This window comes from Hydra viridissima, unplaced genomic scaffold, assembly GCF_058129835.1.
Source record: "Hydra viridissima isolate aposymbiotic clone 2 unplaced genomic scaffold, HvirCarnegie_v1 scaffold_9, whole genome shotgun sequence".
Taxonomy (NCBI): domain Eukaryota; kingdom Metazoa; phylum Cnidaria; class Hydrozoa; order Anthoathecata; family Hydridae; genus Hydra; species Hydra viridissima.
The window spans coordinates 2219397-2241841 of NW_028324308.1; the positions used below are offsets into that span (position 1 = coordinate 2219397).

The following is a 22445-nucleotide window of genomic DNA, read 5'->3' on the forward strand; positions in this document are numbered from 1 at the left end:
GTTCATTTTTTTATTTTGTTCATTTTTTGTAACTTACCTTTTTTTCCCGCATTTTTTTGTCACTTACCTTTTTGGCTCTTCCTCGGGTTATGCCTATGGCTCTGTCTCTGTCTCTGGACCGAAAAACTTATCATTATCGACCGAATAAGCGATGCAATTGGGTCTTTTTTTGTAGTGACCATAAGCCAACATGTGTATCCCATCATCCAAAATGATTCTTTTATCATCGTCGGAGCTGAGAGAGGTTTTGTTGATTTCCTCCGTGTAAATGTCGTGCAAATGGGATCGGATGACATTCATTTTGTTTAACTTTTTTTTTTGGTTTTGAGACATTTTTTGTAATCTTCGTGTGTGATGTATTTTTCGACAACATATGTTTTCACCCCCTTGCATTTTTTGCATTTTTTTTCTTGTTTTTCTTGTTGTATTTTGTAAGAGTACAATTTTGACCGGAGGCCGACAAACTCTTCAATCTGTTTTCCTCCGGTTTCGTCTTTGAACATCCCAATGTCCTTTTTGTTTAAACCTACTTTGAACCCAGCTCTTTGAATGGCTGGATGGCTTTTGCTAAAATCGCTCGTGTCGAATTTTTTTTCCACATCGTCGGCAATGTCTTTGTAAAAATCGTCCGTTTTTATTTCATAAACCAGAGAGTCCGTGTCTGTCATTAGAAGCTTTGCGTCACTAGGATATTTTTTTTTGATGTAATCATAGTGGAACTCGAACATTAAGGTTTTGCTCAAATCCAAAATGGACATGCCCAAATAAATTGGTTTGTTGTAAAAAATTTTGTCCTTTTCATGTGAACGGCAATCAAGTTTTCATCGAAAATCGTGTGTCGGTCGTAATTTTATTGCCTTTTCCTTTTCTGTCACCAGTCTAACGTCGACTCGCTTTTCAATGTTTTCCATTGTTTTTCCAAACACCGAATTGTTCATCAACTTGAAAAATTCCTTCTCAGATTCGTTTTCAGCTTTTTTTCTCTCTTTGGTGTTGAGGTCAATGTACGGTTTCATCCAATCACGTTGCTCAAATTTTATTCCTCTGTGCACCTTTGAAATTTTCATTCCCAAACGTTCGTACAATTTCAGGTTTTCGCAGTGAAGGACATAATTTATTTTGTCGTTTAAGTTTGGAACGAGCTTATCCGCTTTTCCAATTTTCATTCTCTCGGGGGCCAACGGATAATCGTTGTGTTCATCGTGAAGGCTTTCAGGATAATCCAAATCAACCTCCAAAATGCAAGGAACCGATCTCCAATCGGACAGTTCGTCTTCTGTCATCCATTCGAAACCGTGAGTGGGAAGAGGTTTGCACATGGCCCATCCGTACAGGTTGCTTGCGTCCAAGTATTGAATGAATTTTGATGGTTGGCTTGGATCGTACGAGTCGCCCATGTATTTGTTGTTTGATTTTCCATGCCGGTTGGAGATCATGCTTATACCTCCACGGGCTCCTCTTTGGATCATTCGAAGCATGTCGGGGTTGCTCAACAATTCCAATTTTATTTTTGTCAGTTTCAAACAAGCGTCCCAAGCCAACCCGGGAGACGTGTAATACCAGGCTGGGTCGAGCTTGTAAATTCATGTCCATTTTCAAGATGGCGGACACTGTGCAATTCGAGCCCATTTTGTTGTATTTTTCCATGTTTTCCAGGATCTCATCTTTTGCTTTTTCGTAAAATTCTCCCAAATCCGTCGACTCCAAAATAATCCCAGCCTTTGACAAAAAAGGAACAGTTCGATGCACCTCCTCTCCAGTTGTAAGGCTGACGCTCTCCATATCGATTGTCAAAACAAGGCTCGCTTTTTTGTTTTTATTCTCTTGAAGAATTTTTATCGCTCCGTCTTTCGCCAAATCTAAAAAGGCAGAAGCGTCCTTTTGGTTTCCTTTGACTTGATGCGAAAATTGTTTTGCAACATACTTCAGAGCGTGATCGGTCAAATGAAAATGAATGATGGGTTTGTAAACTGCTTCGCGCACAATTGATTTGAGGACTGTTGATTTAAGAGAATCTACTTTTTTTTTCACTTCATTCCCCACATTGCTTATTGTTCTCTTTACCGACTCTGGAACATACGGATCAACAAACTCAAGCAAGCTGTTGAAACTGTTGACGACCACATTTGTCACAGACGTCGTAAACCTTGAAAAAAACTCAAGGAGTCATCACAGAAGACGAATCTGGAACAGGATCGTCAAAGATATAACGTGACGGCTCTGGAACAGTTGCAACGGCAAAAGGCGGAGCAGGATCCGGTCTCGAAACTGGGCTTTGAGCAATCGAACGAGGAGCAGGAACAATTGACCTCGCATCTGTCGTCCGTCTACGAGATACAGGATGAGGACCAATGACAGGTCTTGTTGTTTTTATTGCCTCAACGAGCTGTTCCCTGGTCATTTTTTGAAAACCTTTTATCGCTCGGTCTTTTGCCTGACTTTTCAATGTTGCCATTAAAACTTTTTTTTCTTTGACAGTTTTGCTATCAATTTTTTTATTGCCAAGAAAATTATTTAACTCAATATCAATTTTTTTGGTTTTTCCGATTTTTCGCATTTTGTTTTCCATTTTTATTGTCATATGTTTCGCAAAAACCAAAAATGTGTTTTAAAGGTATCCTAAAAGAAAATGCGCCAACAGACGTTGTGTCTGCAAACAAGTGGTCTCGTCTGACGTTGAATCATGTGGTTCCAGTTGCGTTTGAAGTATCTTTGTACCACATTTGCTTCAAACCATCGGAAAGCTGAAAACCGAAAGGATATTTCAACAATCCAAGCATGGTTGTTCCCTGACCTGGGTACATGACTCTTTCCACTTGCTGTCCTGACAAGTCGTAAGTGACGTCGCTGAACAAATACATAATGGCGTTGTTCACCAGAGCAATTTCGCTTGCTGCTGTGTAAGCGGTTCCGTCTGCTTTTTTCAGAACCCCTTCGACGAGGATGTAAGCCTCAGACGGAAGTGTCTGCACAGACTGGCATTCAATCTCAAAAACGATCGATCCTGAAGAATTTAAATCGAGATTTGTGGGAAGGTACTCGAAAAAGTCAACTTTTTCAATGCCGGTGTCGTAGACCGGCTTTTCGTCAATTATTAATCTGTCGGTGTTTATCATTTTTTTAAAATGAGAAAAAAAATTTTTATGTCATTTTTGATTCGTCAAAAAAATCACGCAATCAAAAGCCCGCTCCCCATTTTGACCAGATCTTGGATTCTGGAAGCGTTCTTTTTTGTCATTTTCTTTTTTGCTTGAATGGACGAACCAAACATTTTTTTATGCAGTTCTTCCATCGGATTAATAGATTCATATTGCTTTGCTGCTTCGTTCAAAATCGTGCTGGCCAATTGGTTTGGATTCACCGTCCCTGTCTTGGCGTAAACTTTTTCAATCGGTTTTTTCCCTTTGTCAATGGCAACGTCTCTGGCAGTTGATATGGCAGAAGAGGCCAATTCTTTTCCGGCAGATCTGGCGGCGGTTATCGCTTCTTTTCCAATTTCGCTTGCTGCTGCTTTCCTCAATAAATGAAGAGATGACTTTGATGCGTTTGAAGCTATCATTCTCCTCAAAAAATTTTTAAACGTGTCAACGATCCCTCCTCCTCCGACAACGTTCTTTTTTAAATATCTTCTGTTGTTCACAATGAGCTTTTTTTTAAAATGAGAAAATATTTTTTTTAATTCGTGTTTCACGACTCGATGTATTTTTGAATCGATCGGTATTCCTCTTTGTTTATTTCACCCTGCCTCAAAAGCTCGTTACAAATGGCAACTTCGTTTCTCGATGCGATATTTCCAGCATGACCCGCGGCAATGCTCAAGCTTAATCTTTGAACAAGCGCATTTGCATCGCTCGGAAGAATGATCACTCCACGACCTTTTATTCCCCTCGTTTTTTTGTAATTTTTTTCCCAAAATTTTGAAACAATATTCTCCCACTTTTTACTTCTCGAAGCTTTTGGTATGGTTGGCTTCCCTTCTCTCTCCATTGCATGCGTTTCGACCAGTATTTTTTCATAATTTTTCAAGTCCTCTTCTGTTACCTTTTTTTCATCAGGCTCGAATCTTGAAATCAGCTCCCAAAGTCCTTCTGTCCCGTTGTATCTTTCTCCACCAACAATGATATCGTTTTCATCGATGAAAATTTCTTCTTCTCCAATAAACATTTTTCCGCGTTTTCCTTTTTTTGTGTGAATCCCAAACACTCTGTCACATATACCTCTTTCCAACGCATAATGCGACAAATAATAAGACGCGAGGACTCCTAAATTCATTCTTTCAGGAGCCTTTAAACTTTCAAAAGACGTCTCGCTTTCTGGGTAAGTCAAAGCCAGTGGAGTGTTTCCATCCTCTTTGTATGCGATGCTCTTTATCTCGTTTTTCACTTTTTCGTTGCTCTCGATTAACGGTTGAAAAAACTTTGACTAATCAGTCTGATAATTTGCATTTGAAACGTCCCGGTTAAGGCTCTCATTGTAAAGCTTCTCCCTGTTGGCCATGTAATTTTTCACAATCTCATCTCTCTTTTTTGGGTCATGTATTTTAAAGAACTCCATTTTTTAAAATACGGAGAAAAAAAACTTAAACAAAAACGAAAACTCGTTTGCGTTTGCGCTCATTTTCCTTTTTTGTAAAGGTTATTAAATGCTTGAATGGCTTCTTCTCTTCCTTTTTGAATCAACGACTCTTTGGTCAATTCGTCAATGCTGCTTTTTGCATTTGTTCGGATTTCTTCGGTCATGGTTTTAAATTTTTGAAGCTCGCCGAGGATTAGTTCGTATTCGGAATCGCTCACAAACCCGTCCATGAGCGATTTTTAAATGTGATCGCTAATCGTGTTCAATTTTGACTCGGAAAGAACCTTTAATTTTTTGTGCTTTTCAGCTTTTATCATCATTTTTTTGTTTTGATGGTTTCCAAAAATGGACAAAGCACCCATTCCAACCGCAATCCCCTCACACGCAATAGAAACTGGGGTGGCAACGACGGTTGACAAAAGTGCAATACCTGTAATCCCCAAACCAATGCACATCGTTTGCAACTCATCGTCTGCAAAACGAATAATTTTTGCCACTCGATGGTACTTTTTGCTCAAAGCCATTCTTTTCACTTTTTCATCTTCCATTTCTTTTTGGATCTCGCTTATTTTTTGAATCGGTAAACGTGTCCTCTATCGGGTGGCGCTTTTGGAAGAACTGGATAAATTTTTTCAGTGTTTTTTATTATCTCCATCTTTTTAACAAAGACAGATTTTTTTAATTCGAATCGATGTGAATTATTTTGCAAAGCTTTTCACCTTTTTTGACTATGATGTCATTAGTACTGTTGGACAACGATATTGGCGTGTAAGAAAGAGCAGAAAATTTAATGTCTTTCTGAGCAAAAATCTCATGATGACCGTTTATGTTATAACAATTTGGATGATCCAAATCTTTTTTTGCCACAATAATATTTTGCGATGTCTTTTTTTGCAGGTTTTTGATTGTCTCCACCAAATTTTCCAGCTCTTTGATCCTGTCCACCAAGTTTTCAAAATTTTTGGTTCGATCCGACTCTTTGAATCTCTCCAACTCTTTTATCCTCTCATCCATATGTCCCAAATACATTTTCGAGATCTCCAAACTCGAATTGACATGTTTTTCTGCCGAGGAAACGTTTTTAAAAAACTTGTGAGGGGCATGCATTTTTTAATATGAAAAGAAAATGTTTTAACTCATTTTATTTTCATTTTTTTCTTCGTGTTTTCACATTTCTTCGCCAGATTCCATTTCTTCGTCAGATTCCATTTCCCCCAAATCTAAATCGTCACCCATGATGCTTTGAACTGAAGGCGCGTTTTTTGCGATGACCACTTCGGAAATCCTAACCTGAATGGACTCGATCTGCGCTCCAACAAAAACACCTTCAATTTTCAAAGAGGCAACGGCGTAACACTTTTGTCGAACATATCCCAAAGGATCTGTTTTTACCAGCTTTTTGTTCACAATTTTGAAAAACAAAGAAGAAACCTCAATGTTTTTTTTCGCTTTTCTTTGTAAACAATTTTCCGAAAAAAATGGGAGATGCATGTGGCGACGTCGTCGCAGATTTGTTTTTAAAAATGGACAGATCCTCCGTCGTTATTTTTTTCGTTCTTCCTCCTTTTTTCAAAATTGGAATCATTTCCTTGACTTTTTCGCGAAGAAATTTTGATATTTTTTCAGTCACCTCGATAAACTTTTTTTCTTTTTCGCTCATTCCATTTTTTTCGTTGAAACCGAGAAAGGACATGGAATATCCCTCCAGCTCGTTCGTTCCAAAACTGCAGTTCTCAAACACACCCAGAGAAAACAAAACGGGGGTTCTTAAAATAAAAGAGCCTTTTCCAGAGGGGTACTCATAAAAAAAAAGGATTCTTTTGATACTGAATTGGTTTGGTTGCGGAATAAATCTCTCCAACCGATAATTTGTTGCCGTCAAAATTCTCAATCGTCACGAAATTCATCTTTTTAATATGAAAAGAAAATTTTTTAAACTCATTTTTTCAAACGGATCAATTTATTATTGTCCACCCATGAGTTGAACGAGTCTGGATATCCTTTCCATTTGACCAGTGATTTGCTTTTTGTTCTGCGAACGATTTTTTCAATCCTGAATATGCTCTGATCCGTCTTTTGCATCTCCTGCAAAAGACGGATCAGAGCATATTAAAAAGTGCCTTGAATGTAAAAAGTGCCTTGAATGTCTTCACCTTTGGCGTCAGCGATTTTATACGTGGTTGGATCCGTTCGCTGAACTTTTGACACGGTAAAAACCTCCTCGGTCCATCTCGGCGTGTACCCTTTTTCAAAATTGGTCTTCTTTTTTGTGATCCTCACTTTGTCACCCATTAAAAATTTTGGTTCTGGTCTTCCTTTTTGCATCTTTCCATTCAGGTTCATCCAGACAATATTTTTATTTTTTTCCTCGCTGGCCTCAATTGGAGTCATTTTTATGGACGAGTGCTTTGTGCTGTTGTAATTTTTCACCATTTCATCCAAAACGTCAATGTATTTATTGGTGCTGTTGGCTGAAAAATATTTAAACATTTTTTCTTTCATCGTTCTGTTCCATCGCTCGACGACACAGCTTTTTTCCTCGTTTTCAGTGGAATATAATTGAACACCCAGCGCTTTCACGTGCTTGTTGTAAAACTCTTTTCCTTTGTCCACCCACATTTTGGCACACTTTCTTTCTTCGAAGATTTTTTTCAACGCTTCAGCTACTTCAAGTCCCGTTTTGCTTTTCAACGGAACGATCCACCCATACTTTGAAAACACCTCGATCACCATGAGCAAATATTTTACGCCCTTGTTGAATTTTGAAAACGATTGCATGTCAACCAAATCGACAGCCCATATTTCATCAATGTCGTTCACAAACACTTTTCTTTTTTTAAAATGGCGAATGACCGGTTTGTGAAGCTCTTCTGCAAGCTGATCCGTCCATTTTAAACTTGAAAAAATTTTTTTTTTTTTTTTTTGCAGAGACACCCAATCCGAATTTGGCTTTGGCTTTGATGATTGCTCGATAAGCTTTCTTTCGTTTATTTCTTTTTGAGTGGGGTTTGGAATGGAGTTCATTTCTTCAAGCATCATTTGATCTGCCAAATTTCTGCTTTTAACGTCGTTTAAATATTTATAGGCCAAATCGTGGTGGTACGCTGCATTGTCCACTCGGTCCACCGGTTTGCTCCACTCTTGATACATGTCGGTGGATGTGAGCCTTTTGTCCAGGTTTGTTCCAGGACCTGCAAAATTCATTCCTGGAATGTGCATTTCTCCTGGAAATTTTGCCCACGGAAGTTTTATTTTTTCTGAAAAATTGTTGATCGATTCGACCAAGTCGCCCCCTTTTGCCGTCGAAGAAACAAACGTGCATTTGGTCGTTCCACAAGAGTCGCAAGTCCCTTTGATCATGTTTCTGTTATTTTTTGTCCTCTCGTTTCTCAGATGTATCGTTTCTGTTTTCCTTTTGCATTTGACACAGTACATTTTTTTTTATTTTAAATAATTATTTTTAAATTAAAAAAATGGAAGTGACCGATTTGTCATGGAATATTGGAAAAAACAAAAGGAACAACAACGAGCTTTTACCAAGAAGCATTCGAGGAATCATCGTAGGAAAGTCCGGTTGCGGAAAAACAACCTTCCTTCTCAATTTACTGCTCAAACCTGGATGGTTGGATTATAACCACTTACAGGTATTTTGCAAATCTCTTTTTCAACCTGAATACCAAATACTCGAAAAATCCTTTGAGAAGAAACTGTCAAAAAAAAAAAATTATTGATTTGTTCAAAGTGCAAGGAGAAATGGAAAAATTGAATTTAAGCCCCGAAGATGTTATTGATGATTTTTCAAAAAAAAAATCCAAAAACGAGGACATTGAGTGTCAATTTTTCGAAACGGATGATGATGTTCCAAATCCAAAAGGTCTCGATAAAACCAAAAACAATTTGATGATATTTGACGATCTGCAACTCTCCAAACAAAACAAATGCGAAACATATTATGTGCTGGGAAGACACTCCAACGTCGACATGTTTTACCTCGCTCAAAATTATTTCATGGTCCCAAGAGAAACCATACGAACAAATGCCAACTTTATTTGCCTCTTTCCTCAAGACGAAAATGACCTCAATCTCATTTATCGAGACCGCGTTTCGTGCGATATGAAAAAAGAAGAGTTCAAAAAGTTTTGCAAATACTGCTGGTCTGAACCTCACGGATTTACCGTTATCGATTTGTCGTCAAAAAAATACAATGGAAAATATCGAAGCGGATTTAACAATTTTTATTTTCCAAAAGAAGCCATTTAAAAAATTTTTTCACCCATTTAAAAAAATGTCAGGCATAATCATCGATGTGGATGGAACATCCAACATAATAGAAACAGAATTTTTGGACAAAATCGTTTTTGAAAAAGGAAAAAAATATGAGATGGCTTTTCTCGGTCTTGAGACGTACAACAGCTTTCCAAACATCACCAGCAAAAACAATTCTTTCCGGTACAGCATGACCAACGGTGCCAATTGGGAAAACGTCGTCATTCCAGAAGGAAGCTACGACATTATCGACATCAACAATTATTTGCAAAAAACCGTCTCAAACACAATCAAAAATTACGCGTCTCAAAGCGCAAGCTACGTCACCGCAAATAAAATCAGCTACTCACCAGAAAACATCAAGATTGGATCCAATTCAAACACTTTAAAATCAACCATCAAACTTGGATTGAACTATATGATGGACCTGAACGTTGAAAACAGCATCGCTTCCCTTTTGGGCTTCACAAAAAGACAATTAGACTCCAATTCCGAATACGAGTCCGACGACATTGTCAGAATTACAAACGTCAACACGATCAGAATCGTCAACAACGTCATCGGGTCGGCATACATCAACGGCTCGCAATTAAATTGCATTTACTCCTTTTACCCCTCTGTGGGTCCTGGTTTTAAAATCATCGAAAGACCTACCCATTTGGTTTACCTCCCTGTCAAAGTCCCTGAGATCTCAACGATGATCACACGCGTTGTCGATCAAAACGGAAATTTAATCAACTTTCGCGGCGAGGACATCACGATTCGTTATCACATTCGAGAAGTAAAATAAATATTTTTTCCGGCATTTTAAAAATGAGCAATTTCATTCGTGTCAAATTAAATGTGTCTCAGGGACAGATCGATAAAATAAAAAAATCAATCATTGAAGGAAAACCCGCGAGCATCCGTATTTCAAAAGATAATCTTCACGGAAACGACGTTTTACTTTTAACAGAAAGCCAACATCGAAAAATTGTGGACGCTCTCAATCGAGGAGTTGGAGTCACCATAAAAATGAGCAAAACACAATTGGAACACAACGCAAAAGTAGAAGGAGGATTTCTTGGTGCTCTTTTACCTTTATTGGGAAGGGTTGCAGCTAAAGCCGTCCCAGTTTTTGGTAAGGCCGCTTTGGGCGGGGTTGCCTCTTCTCTTGGATCCAATATGATCGACAAAATTTTAGGAAATGGAATAAAATCAGAAGGAGGGTTTCTTCCTTTTCTTTTACCTTTATTGGGAGCTCTTGCACCCACTTTGATCGAAAAAATTGTTGGAAATGGTATTGCTTACCTCAAAAGCAATGGAAAAGGAATGAAAATTGCCACATACAAAGGAGACGGACTGTTTTTAACACCCTGGGTCACAGGAAGCTCACTCAAAGATGGATTATACTTCAAAAGAGACAGAAAATATGTCCCCATCCTATCTTAATTTCTTCTCGGACCCATTCTCAAAAATCCTTTAAAAAAAATTTTTTTTTTTCTTGACATAATAAAATGAACGGAAAAACAAGGATCTTGCGAAATGAGGACGGAAAAATTAAAAGCATAAAAACACTTGACCCCATTGAATATTTAAGGAGCAAAGGAGTAGGATGGCGTGAAATTGAAATTTACAAATCAATTCTCGAACAAGAACTTGAACAAAAACAAGAACAAAAACAAGAACAAATAAAAAAAGAAATTTTTCGCGCAAGATTTAAACACCTTTGCAAAAATTAAATTTTTTTCATTACGCGTGTTTATCACGTCATGAAAAAAATGTTTTTTTTGTTGACCGATTTTTTTTTATTTTAAACCAGAAAATTTTCACCCCAGCGATTATCAAAAAATAAAACCAGAACGGAGATCAAAAATGAAAATGAGCCAGAACCCGCATTTTCTAGTAGTACCTTCGGCTATGTAAATTCCACTATCATTGTAGGTGAGAGTTTGGACAAAATATTCTTCCAACAAAACTTCTGGTGTCAGAAAAAATCTATGCGAACCACTAGCATTTAAAATAATTCATTTTGCGAATCTTATAATCAAAATTATACGACTTCCTAAATCAAAATTTATTTTTATATAAACATCAGATTGGTTTTCGTAAAAAGTATTCTAAAGCACCCTCATAAAGAATTTCTTTGGATGACATAAGCTATAGTTTTACCCAGGAAAATAGCATTTCTTTCCCTTGACAAAATGTTTACAATAACGTTTTTGAAGGTTGAGAGTCTTTTCTTTAGTTTAACTAACTTGATAGTCTAAGGTGATTGAAAGATGAAAACAGATCGAGGGTCTCCAAAAACACTTACAAGGAAATAGTCGAGGCAAAATATTGTTGAATATAATGTTAATGCATTTTTGATTTACTAAATTTATATTACATACAGTATTGGACAAAACATTTGCAACCAACATCGAACAATCCTAAAAATTGTTCCTAATTTTACATGTCTTAAAAACGAAACGAACTATACTACCACAGCAAACAGTCCAGGAGTCTGGAGTCATAGCATGCCATGACATGAACATCAGCTGACAGGTGACAGCACACAGGCAGAATTTCGTTGACAAGTGCCATTTCGCAGCGGACAAAACAAGTGCAACATTTTTGGTTTGTTTCATTTTCTTAAGTCTGGTCCGTGTCAACGTCACGGAAGTTTTTTAATAATTAAAAGAAGTATTCAGAAGTTTCCAGAAGCATGCAGAAGCTTCCAGAAGTTTCCAGAAGAAGCATCTGGAAGCATCCAGTAGCATCCAGAAATATTTATTATTTTTATGACTTCAAGTGCAAAAATGGCTCCCGACAGTCTTGGATTGGAACTAAGAAAGAAAATTATTAGCGATTACGTAAGTGCAATGTCACAAAAAAGTACTTGTGATAAATATCGCGTGAAAAAATGGACCGTATCAAGACTATGTTCCAAATATCGTTCTACGGGCAAGTTGGCAGCAGATAACAAAGGTGGAAGGCCGCGTTCCACCACTTCTAGAGAGGATTCTATGATCGTCAGATCCGTCAAGAAGGATCCCTGGATATCAAAAAGCAATTAGAGCTGCCTGTATCAGACCGAACAATCAGACGACGTGCTGTTGAAGCCAGATTGTTTTCTCGACGCCCTGCAAAGAAAACGCTGATTTCACTAAAAAACCAGAAGAAAAGACTCCTGTTTGCTACATCTCATATTGACTAGAATGTGCAGAAATGGCGACATGTCCTGTTCAGTGATGAATCGAAGTTCAACATCATTGGGAGCGATGGCATTTGCCGTGTACGTCGACCGGCCGGAAAACGCCTCGATTTACTTTACTGCCATAAAACCGTGAAGCATGGTGGAGGCAATATAATGGTCTGGGAGTGTTTTTCTGCTAACGGTCTAGATCCAATACATCGAAACGATGGAATAATGGACCGTTTCATGTATAAAAATATCCTGAAAGATGTTATGTTACCTCATGCTGAATGGAATATGCCAATAAAATGGGTTTTTCAGCAAAACAACGATCCGAAACACACTGCAAAAGTAGTCAAGCAGTGGTTTCTAGACAACCACCTATCGGTGATGGATTGGCCGCCTCAATCTCCGGATCTCAACCCTATCGAGAACCTGTGGGAGATTGTCAACCGCAGAATTAATCGTGAAGGTGTTCGTAATAAGAATCAACTGTTTGAACAAATCCAAAAGGCCTGGGCAGCGATTCCACAAAGTTTCATTGATCACCTGATCGAATCTATGCCTCGAAGATGCAAGGCTGTGATCGACAACAAAGGATTCGCCACGAAATATTGATAGCGAAATACAGCTTGGTCAACATTTTGTCGAGTTGCACTTGTTTTGTCCAGAAGGAAATCAACTTTTTTTAATACTTTTGATTAATTTATTAATTTTTGTGTAGAAATAATGAACTTTGAGATGAATAAAACTTGAAGAACTTTGTCTCTAAACAGTTACATAGTTATTTTTCTAAATTGAAAAAATGCAGCACTTTTATATAAAGAAACTAAATTAGCATTATTTGGTTGCAAATGTTTTGTCCAATACTGTATATCTTGATCTGTTTTAAATGTAATAGACTCAAATCATGGTAATTGACTGGTTATTATTGATTAGGAGAGCAGTACAGTATTGAATCATTGTATATGACCCGGGGGGGGGATTGGGAACACAAAGTGGCCCGGGACCAGTTATCTGATCTTTTTCTCTGACTATTTATTTCGATAATATAGCAAATTAAAAATTTTGAAATCATGAGATTTAAAACACTGATGTTTTATTTATTTATTTTCAAACACAAACTTTAATAAATTCTACAAGAAAAGAATATTCAACAGCAAAACATTTATTGCATTAAACAGCAGTTGTGTAATTAGAAAGTTCATTTTGTACTATAGTATAATTATATGACAACCAATCAGTGACATTCTCAATTTTATTTATGAAATATGTGAAACTGAAAGATGCATCATCAGAAACAAAAGTTATTTGCATCATGTGAAACTGAAGCCATTTTTTTAAATTTTTATTGATATATATTGGTGTATCATTACTTTTACATTTTAGCTACAAGGATATGAAAATTATAGTTTTAAGACATTTTTGAGTATATTTGTGGCATATTTATAAGTAGGAACATTTGTCTTTTATCTCTTATTAGATATACAATTGAATTGTAGATGTAATCAAATCATTCTGTCAATCATCTTTACGTTTTACTTTTTAGCAATATTTTTGTGTAATATTATATTATTTAATTGATATGTTTGTTGCGAAAAAACTCAAATATATGACATTCTTCAAACCACTAGAAAGGTCTCCGACGTCATCCAACCTGAGGATATGCTACATGGTGAAAGGGTCAACGATTATCCATATGTACCGACTCGTCGACTTGCTACTTACAGTATTGGACAAGACATAGTGGACAAACTCAGATTTAAAACAAAATTTGATTAAAAACTGAAAAAAAGTAGTAAAACAGTTGAACATATTAATTTTTAAATAGTTTATTAAATTCTTAACAAAATTTAAAACATTTAAATCGTAAATAGAACTACATAAAATTTTTATTTATTTTCATTTTCCACAAAAAAACTGCAATTTTCATTGGACAAAACAAAACGATGCATTTTTTATAAGATTTGATTGTCTTTATTCATTTTATTTTCACTTTTATCATAACGGTACTCTAAAATAATAAAAAAGCTTTTGCAACGTCTGATCTTTTATTTTTTCAATTAAATTAAAAAATGGATTTAAAACAAATTAGGAAGTGTTTTAAGTGAAAATATTATTAAAGATTTTAAAATTGGAAGTCGACTGTAAGCAAAACTGTAATACCATTTGGATGTCGTGAGTGCTATGAAACAAACCATTGGGGCGGACATTCAAGAAAAACATCACAAAAACTAGATCGATGAATTCATAGGCACTAAATCCACGGGGGCAACAGGGGCAGTGGCCCCTCCCGGAAATTTATACTAACAATATATTATCACGGATTATTACGGGGGGGAATAGAGACTCTCGCCCTCTTGATAATCTGTGATAATATATTATTAGTATAAATTTCCGGGGGGAAATTGCCCTTGTTGCCCCCGTAGACTCGGCGCCTATGGATGAGTTATTAAACAGATCGTTAGCTCTTCTGTGATTCTTGTCATCCACAAAAATCACAGAAGAGCTAAAGAAGGCAAGTTGTTTTCTCGAATGCCTGCCCAGAAACTTCTTGAATGAAACCTCCAACTTCTTTTTAAAATAAAAAGCTAAGACTTGAGTTTGCCAAAGCAGACCAAACTTGGACTTGTAGAGCAGTGGAAAAATATACTTTTTAAAGATGAACCAAAATATACCCTCTTTGGAAGCGATGGTAAGAAACAAGTATGGAAACCAAAGGATACCAGATACAACACTAAATAGATAACAAGAAGAGTGTTAAGTATGGAATGTCTTCTATGGTTCGGGGATGTGTCTCAGCACTAGGAACTGCTCCTATTCACAAAGTAATGGAACTATGGACCGCTTTGTGTACAAAAGATCTTATTGAAGATGTTATGTTGCCAAATGCTGAATGGGAGATGCCTCTAAAATGGATTTTTCAACAGGACAATGACCCCGAACATACGTCAGAAAGTCTTAAAATAATGGTTCAAGGACAAGAATATCGCCAAAGAATATTACCGTAATGGAGTGGTGTACATAAAGCCCTGACTTGAATCCCATCGAAAATTTCTGGGAAATACTTGACAGTAAGATTGAGCGTGCAAATGTGAAGACTAGTGATGAATTGTTAGAACAAATCGAGAAGGTCTGGCAAGAGATTGATTTGAGAATTGTTGACTCATTATTGAGTCAATTCCATGAAGAATTAAAACAGTAATTCAAAGTAAAGGAGATCCTATCAAACATTAAGTCAGCTTTTGATGTTTTTCGAAAAATAAAAAATTAATTTTTGAAATTTTTTGAATATTTAGTCAAACTTTTAAGAAAAGAAAAATGCAGTTTTTTTTGAGAAGAATGTTTAAATTTTTTTTTGAAGAAAATGTTAAAATTTTTTGTGTGATTTGTATTATGATTCAAACGTTTTAAATTTTAAGAACATATTATACTATCTATTCAGTTTTCGATCAACTTTTCTTTTAACTTTGAGTTTCTCTACCATGTTTTTGTCTCGTTCTGTAATTGAGAATCTGAAGTACATCGCATCGATGCATTTTTTGCCTATTCAACAATGTTTTTTTCGCTATTCACCAACGTTTGAAAAATGATCCCGCTTTAAATTATTTTACATTGTAAAATACTCTTTGTGGAGCAAACTTTGTTTGCAATAGCGTAATTTAAAAAATAATTTTATAGCGTAATTTTTTAAAAGAAAAGAAATCTCAAGGCGCCTAACACTTTATTTCGATAAAACAAAGGATCGTTAAAAGCGGAATTCGTTGCAGTGGATGTTGACAAACCTCATTAGTTAATGTACCTTTTATCCGCAAAAAGAAAAGTGTGTTTTTCACTTTACAACAATCATTTATTAACACCGTAAATAATTTATCACTAAACCTGTATTTAGGTGTTAAAATCTCACTGCCACAAGGAAAAAAATTAACTGAAAGTATCTGTGAATTAGCTTTTAGTTTTTTTGTAACTAATTGTTTTTATTCTTTACACTACAATATATATCTCTTTAATGTCTAAAAATTCAAGTCATGCAAATTTGTTTGGTTTTTGGTTTAATTTAAAGTTAAAAAAAGTTGGATATAGAAATCTCTGAGTTTCAAAATTATTCCAAAATAACTTTATTTTTCAAAAATTTTTTATATCAACAAGGCTTTTTTCAATTTTAAATGTATTTTCTTTATTAATTATAAGGTATTATTGATACAAAAACAAGAGAAATTTCTTTTTTTTGGTTTGTTTGAAAACGATTCAATCGATTGCAAAAATAGAAAATTATTAGATGTATGGAATGAAGTAACGCTAATCTTCTAATTTCTTATGGCTTCACATACGCTAAAGGATAAAACCTGATAAAGGATAACAACTATGAAGTTTATTTATGTTTAACTTAATGACTTTAGGAAATAAAAAGATAAAAAATAATAAAAGTTCTACGCAAAACCGCCGTTCAAAAGTAAAAGATCTACCAACTGACATCAAGAATGATATCTCATAAAAAATATTCAAACAGTTTTCTCTATAGTGCAAGTTTATTTTCAAATAATACATTGAAATCTAACGTAACTATAACCCAATTAGATAATTACCTAAGAAGGACCCAAACGATGAAGGTAGTTGCAGCCGCGGGACTAGCAATTTTAAGCGTTACAGCATTTTTGGGGAACTTTCTGATTGTCGTCTTATTTTACAAAAATAAAAGAATTCAAACTGTCACCAACTTTTATCTTGTATCTCTAGCATTAACAGACATGATCGTTGGGTCCTATCCTGTAAACATGTATCTGACAGAAATAGCCCTAGAGGTGTGGCCGTTTGGAAAAAGATATTGTGATTTTGCTCTATTGACAGACTCGTTGCTTTCTCAAGTTTCAATTTACCATATCATAATAATTAGCATAGACCGTTATCTATCAATTAGACAGCCGTTAAAATATCGAGTTGCGCAAACGAAATCTCGGGTGAGGTATTACTTGCTGGGCACTTGGCTTGTTGCTTTTTTACTGTGGACTCCAATCATTTTATACCAACGGCATATTGCAGCAAAAAACTATAAAGTTTCTGAAAACCTTTGTTTCGGTAGTTTGCATCAAGTATCGTTCGATTCAACAGTAGAGGACATCGAGTTCTACTTCTTATTAGTGTCAATCATTTTAGGTTTTTTTACACCAATGGCTTTAGCCGTATTTATCAATGTGAAAATGTACTTGTTAATAAAACAGCAGCTTCGAATAATACCGAAACGTTGCAAAATCTCGCTCAGAAATTCTTTGAACACAGTTGAAAATCTAAATATTACGGAAGTAATAAACGTTGAAAAAGAAAGTATTGAGCAGAAAAAAGATGAAACGACATTTTTAAAAAAAAAGCAACTTACTAAACATAATAAAGCAATGAGAATGATAGGCACCATTATTTTCACCTTTTTCATCACACTGTTTCCGTATTACTTGCAAATATTCTTGGGACCATTTTGTTCTAAGTGTTATAACGATGTGAGCCTTGATATAAGCTCAATATTGACATACTCCTATTCAGCGGTAAACCCTTTTCTCTATGCTTTTGGAAGTCACAGTTTTCGTAAGCAATGTCAACTCACGTTATCTATTTTTTCCCCAAAAGATTTGACGAAAAGTATTTCAAGCAGGAATAAAATGTATTAGTATATTGAAGTGGTAAACGAATTGAGTCAGTGCATAGTTATTGCGGTTTTTTTTAACAAACTTCATTTTAAATGAAGTTTGTTAAAAAAAACAATATATTAACAATATAAAAACAACGAGTTATCATGGTAAAAAACGATTTGGTTCTTTTTGCACGGTCTATTCGCGGTTTTTAATTGTTTTTTGCCGTTTTTGTCTAGAATCCCACTATTGACGTTTATCGTCGTCTTTCCACCAAGTGGTTGATTCCGCTTCTTTTGCACCACACACACTAAATTGCCTTCTCACCTTGGTTGACTTTCAGTATTTCTGTAGGTGAAACATTTGGCGAAACGCACAACTTATTTATTTTGACATTTTTGAAGAGAAGCCACGGTTCATCCCTAATAATGACTTTTAATTTTTGGATTTTTTTGTCTCCTTGCTTTATCCCCAGGAGAGCCTCAAACCACAAAAGACACACTCAAAAATAAGAAATAAATAATAAAACTGATATTACTATTATTGATATGCATAGTCTATACATCTATACATATATACAAAAAGTATCTTTATAACTTGGGACTAATTAAATAAGTTTAAATATGTATATATTTAAACTTATTTAATTAGTCCCAAGTCGTCATTAGTCATCAAATGTTCTAGAACTTTCCGGAATTACAATATATATATATATATATATATATATATATATATATATATTGTAAGACGTTAGAGATTTAATAGCTTTAATAGTTTTTGCCAATAAGAATTGTAAATATGTGTTTGTGGTGATTTATGACGGTTTGTGGAAAAGCATAGGGTATATATAAAGGAGAAAACTTGTAAAAAAGGACAGTTAGTTAGAAGAGAAAATTATTGCTATTTAGTGACTTGTTGATTGCGAGAAAAAACTACAAGCTAACCGGGCATGGAACCAAGTATGAGATTATTTGATATGTTTGAAACGTATGATGGCACTTCGGATGCTGCTGTCTGGATTCAAGGAACAAAAGTGATTGCAGAAATTCAGAACTTAAAGCTTGAACTAATTTTTCCGATTCTTCTCAGAGAAGCTACTTATGCAGTGTACGATGCTTTAACCGCGGAAGTCAAAAAAGATGTAGTGGAAGTCGAGCGTGTGTTATTAGCGGCGTTTTCTATAGATGCCTACACTGCATATGAACTGTTTACAAAACGAAAATTATGTGACGGAGAAAAAGTCGATGTGTTTTTGGCTGATTTAAGACGATTAGCCTATCTTGCAAAGTTACCAGAGGAGTCTGTGCGTTTGGCATTTGTTGTGGGTTTGCCAGAAGTCTTATCATCAAGATTTCGAGCCGTAATGGACCCGATTGATATAATGTTACCCAGAGTGAGAGCTGCGATGAACTGTGCAAATGTGATTGACAGTGATGCTGTTGGCGCTGTATCTAGACGCTATGCTACAAAAACTGCATTAGTGTGTTTCAACTCTAAAGGTTTGAACCACATTGCAAAGAACTGTTCGCTTGCGAAGAACTTGTCTCCGAAGACCATTAGATGTTTTAAATGTGGTGAGGAAGAACATATTGCATCGAGATGCTGGAAGCTGCAGGGAAACGATTGCAGGAGCGAGGAATCTGCGCTACCTCGCTCCTGAACATCGGTGGAATGAGCGCATTATCTGCTGTTTGTTTGAAAGTTAATGGTATGGTTGCGACAGTTTTAGTAGACACAGGGTGTTCGAAGACAATTTTGAATAAAAATTTCCTGCCCAAAAGTCAATGTAGGTACTCAAACTCTCAAAAGGTAGTAACGTTTGAAGGAAAGGTTCATCAGTGCACTGGGTCAGCGTTCATGATTCTTGAGGTTGATGGCATTAAAGCACGTGATGAGGTTATTTTAGTGGATTTCCAACCGTTTGGAGTTGATATGATGCTTCGAATGAGTTAAATTACTAGGAGGAGTATCCGTTTCTCCTTTGGGAAAAGCGAAGTTCGGACTGAGTTACTGTGGAGCATCGGCTTCGAGTAAGAACAAAGTCAAGAAAATCGAAATTAAAAAGAACGATCATGAAGCAATTTTTAATGGTGTTGAATGGAGAGTCAAATGGAAATGGAGAGATGGAGAAGGCCCCAACAGATTGTATAATAAAGTGGCACAGTACGGAATTCCACCATACGCTAGAGCAGACTATGAAAACGAACTACAGGATTGGATTGATCGGAAAGGGCTGTTAGAGTATGACGAAAATGAATTGGGGCCGCCCAAAGGGCAGATTCCCTTAATGGCTGTCATTCAGAGAAACAAAGACAACAAAATCCGACCTGTTCTAGACTGGAGAGAAGCTAACGATTTCATTGAGGCATACACGAGAGATGCAGATGTGTGTGTGTCGAAAAGCTTAGAGAATGGAGAAGGATGGGTAACAAACCAGCAATCATCGATTTACGCAAGGCTTATCTTCAACTGAAAACTGATAAATCTCTTTGGCCGTTCCAAACAGTGGTATTTTGAAATAAAAGGTATTGCTTGACACGACTTGGTTTCGGATTGAATGTTGCGCCAATGATCATGAAATCCGTTGTGAGTGCCGTCATTGATCAAGACGAATTGGTGAAGAGGGGAACGTCTGCTTATGTAGACAACATTTTCGTAGACGAAAGTGTGGTGAGTCTTGACTATGTTAAGAGGCATTTTTTGAAATATGGTTTAGAGAGTAAAGATGGTGAGCAAATTGATGGTAATGGAGTTCGTGTGTTAGGTTGTGTGTGCGCAAGATTGGTAACAAACTGATGTGGTCCAGAGGGAATCGAGTTAATGCTATCTCGCAAAAGTTAACCAGGAGAGTTGTGTTTTCAATCTGTGGACAGTTGGTAGGACATTTACCCGTGTGTGGTTGGCTGCGAGTGATTTGTAGTCTCTTGAAGAGAAAAGCTGTCAGTCTGACGACGGGTTGAGACGATGAAGTTTGTGATGAGAACGTTAAGTGGGTGCTTCAGGAAGTATTTGCTGAGGTTGAACGCTGCGAGCCTGCTTGTGGTGATTGGACTGTGCGTGGTGATGAGGGAAAAGTGTGGGTTGATGCCAGTTCTTTAGCGATTGGTGCTCTTATTCAAGTTGGGGAGACTACTGTGGAGGATGCAACATGGCTGCGAAAAGAAACGTCTGATGTTCATATAAACATGGCAGAACTAGACGCTGTGATACGGGGAATGAATATGGCTCTGATGTGGAAGCTGAAGAAAGTGACTGTTTTTACCGATTCCGTGACTGTGTACCACTGGGTTTCTGACGCCCTTACGGGAAAATCAAGGTTGAGATCAAAAGCGACGGGGGAAATGCTGATTCGAAGAAGACTGAGCGTGTTGCAACAACTAATTGAAGAATACGATGTTAGCGTCGAGGTGAAACTCATTCCTTCTAAAGATAATTTGGCCGACGCATTAACTAGAGTTCGCAGCAGATGGCTCAACAAACTGACTGTGCCAGAGTGCCGGAATAGTTGTATGGGAGTCGCAGCTACGAAGGCTGAATCTATTTCCGATATACACAAAAGAACTGGACATTTTGGAGTGAATCGAACGTTAAACTTTGTTCGTAAAACAATTCCGACTGTTACTGAAAACGATTTTCGAAATGTGATAAAAAATTGCGAACCATGTCAGTCAATAGATCCAGCGCCAATACGGTGGGAAAAAGGAAAATTGGATGTTGAAGGAAACTGGGAGAGATTGGCCATGGATATCACGCATTATGGCACTGACAAGTTTTTGAGTCTAATTGATTGTGGACCTTCAAAATACGCGTTGTGGCAATAATTATCGAGCTCATACGGAAGTGTTGCCATAGTCCGAATACTCCGTCTTGTTTTTTGTGAACGTGGAGCACCGTCTGAGATATTAACTGACAATGAGCCAACATTTAAAACTAAAGAGATAAGGAGTTTCCTTGATAGTTGGGGAGTGCAAATTAGATATAGAGCCGCTTATTATCCTGAAGGAAATGGAATTGTGGAAAGAAACCACCGTACGATCAAGAGAATAGCAGAACGATCAAAAATGTCGATACCGGAAGCACTATATTGGTACAATGTCTCAGCCGACAAAAATGGTGCAAGCCCGATCGGCAAAATATACAGCTATCCCATTGGTGTGAAAGGATTGAAAAAAGAGAATCTTCCTGCACGAAATGTCATGAACGAGAGATTTCGAATTGGCGATAAAGTCTGGCTGAAACCACCAAATGCGAGGTGCCATACAAAGTGGCAACCAGCTACGGTAACTCGGAATGCGTTAAACCAAACCGTAGAAGTGAACGGCATTCCGCGTCATGTGAAACACATTAGACCTCGAAATGATACTCAGTCCTACATTATCCCTGATGTGGAAGTAGAGATGAATGTTGAAACTGATCAAGTGAACGCTGAAAACCAAGGAGATCCAATTAAAGATGTATTAGAGACGAACGAGGAAAATATCGAAGCTGAAGATAGACCCTAAGAAATCGACATGCTTTTGCGACGGAGTGGTCGGGAACGGCGCATGCCTTCAAAATACTTTGATTGCTATTTGGATGATCCGTAAGGATCAAGGAGGAGTGTAATTCCGGAAAGTTCTAGAACATTTGATGACGTTAGGGATTTAATAGCTTTAATAGTTTTTACCAATAAGAATTGTAAATATGTGTTTGTGGTGATTTATGACGGTTTGTGGAAGGATATTTTGGGAAAAGCATGGGGTATACATAAAGGAGAAAATTTGTAAAAAAGGACAGTTAGTTAGGAGAGAAAGTTATTGCTATTTAGTGAATTGTTGATTGCGAGA

At 36.7% G+C, this 22445-nt stretch overlaps 1 protein-coding gene and 1 pseudogene across 1 annotated transcript; both read left to right on the plus strand.

Annotated features, from left to right (window-relative positions):
- The first annotated feature begins 16236 nt into the window (after positions 1-16236).
- Positions 16237-18109, plus strand: LOC149883566 (uncharacterized). The gene has a single exon (XM_090098292.1). The coding sequence runs from the start codon at positions 16480-16482 to the stop codon at positions 17656-17658; it is 1179 nt and encodes a 392-aa protein (XP_089954418.1). The 5' UTR covers positions 16237-16479; the 3' UTR covers positions 17659-18109.
- A 2084-nt stretch (positions 18110-20193) lies between these two features.
- On the plus strand, positions 20194-22354 carry LOC149883567 (uncharacterized; annotated as a pseudogene).
- Positions 22355-22445: the final 91 nt, after the last annotated feature.

Coding starts and splice junctions, on each gene's coding strand:
- LOC149883566 (XM_090098292.1), top strand. CDS start 16,480: ATGATATCTCATAAAAAATATTCAAACAGTTTTCTCTATAGTGCAAGT.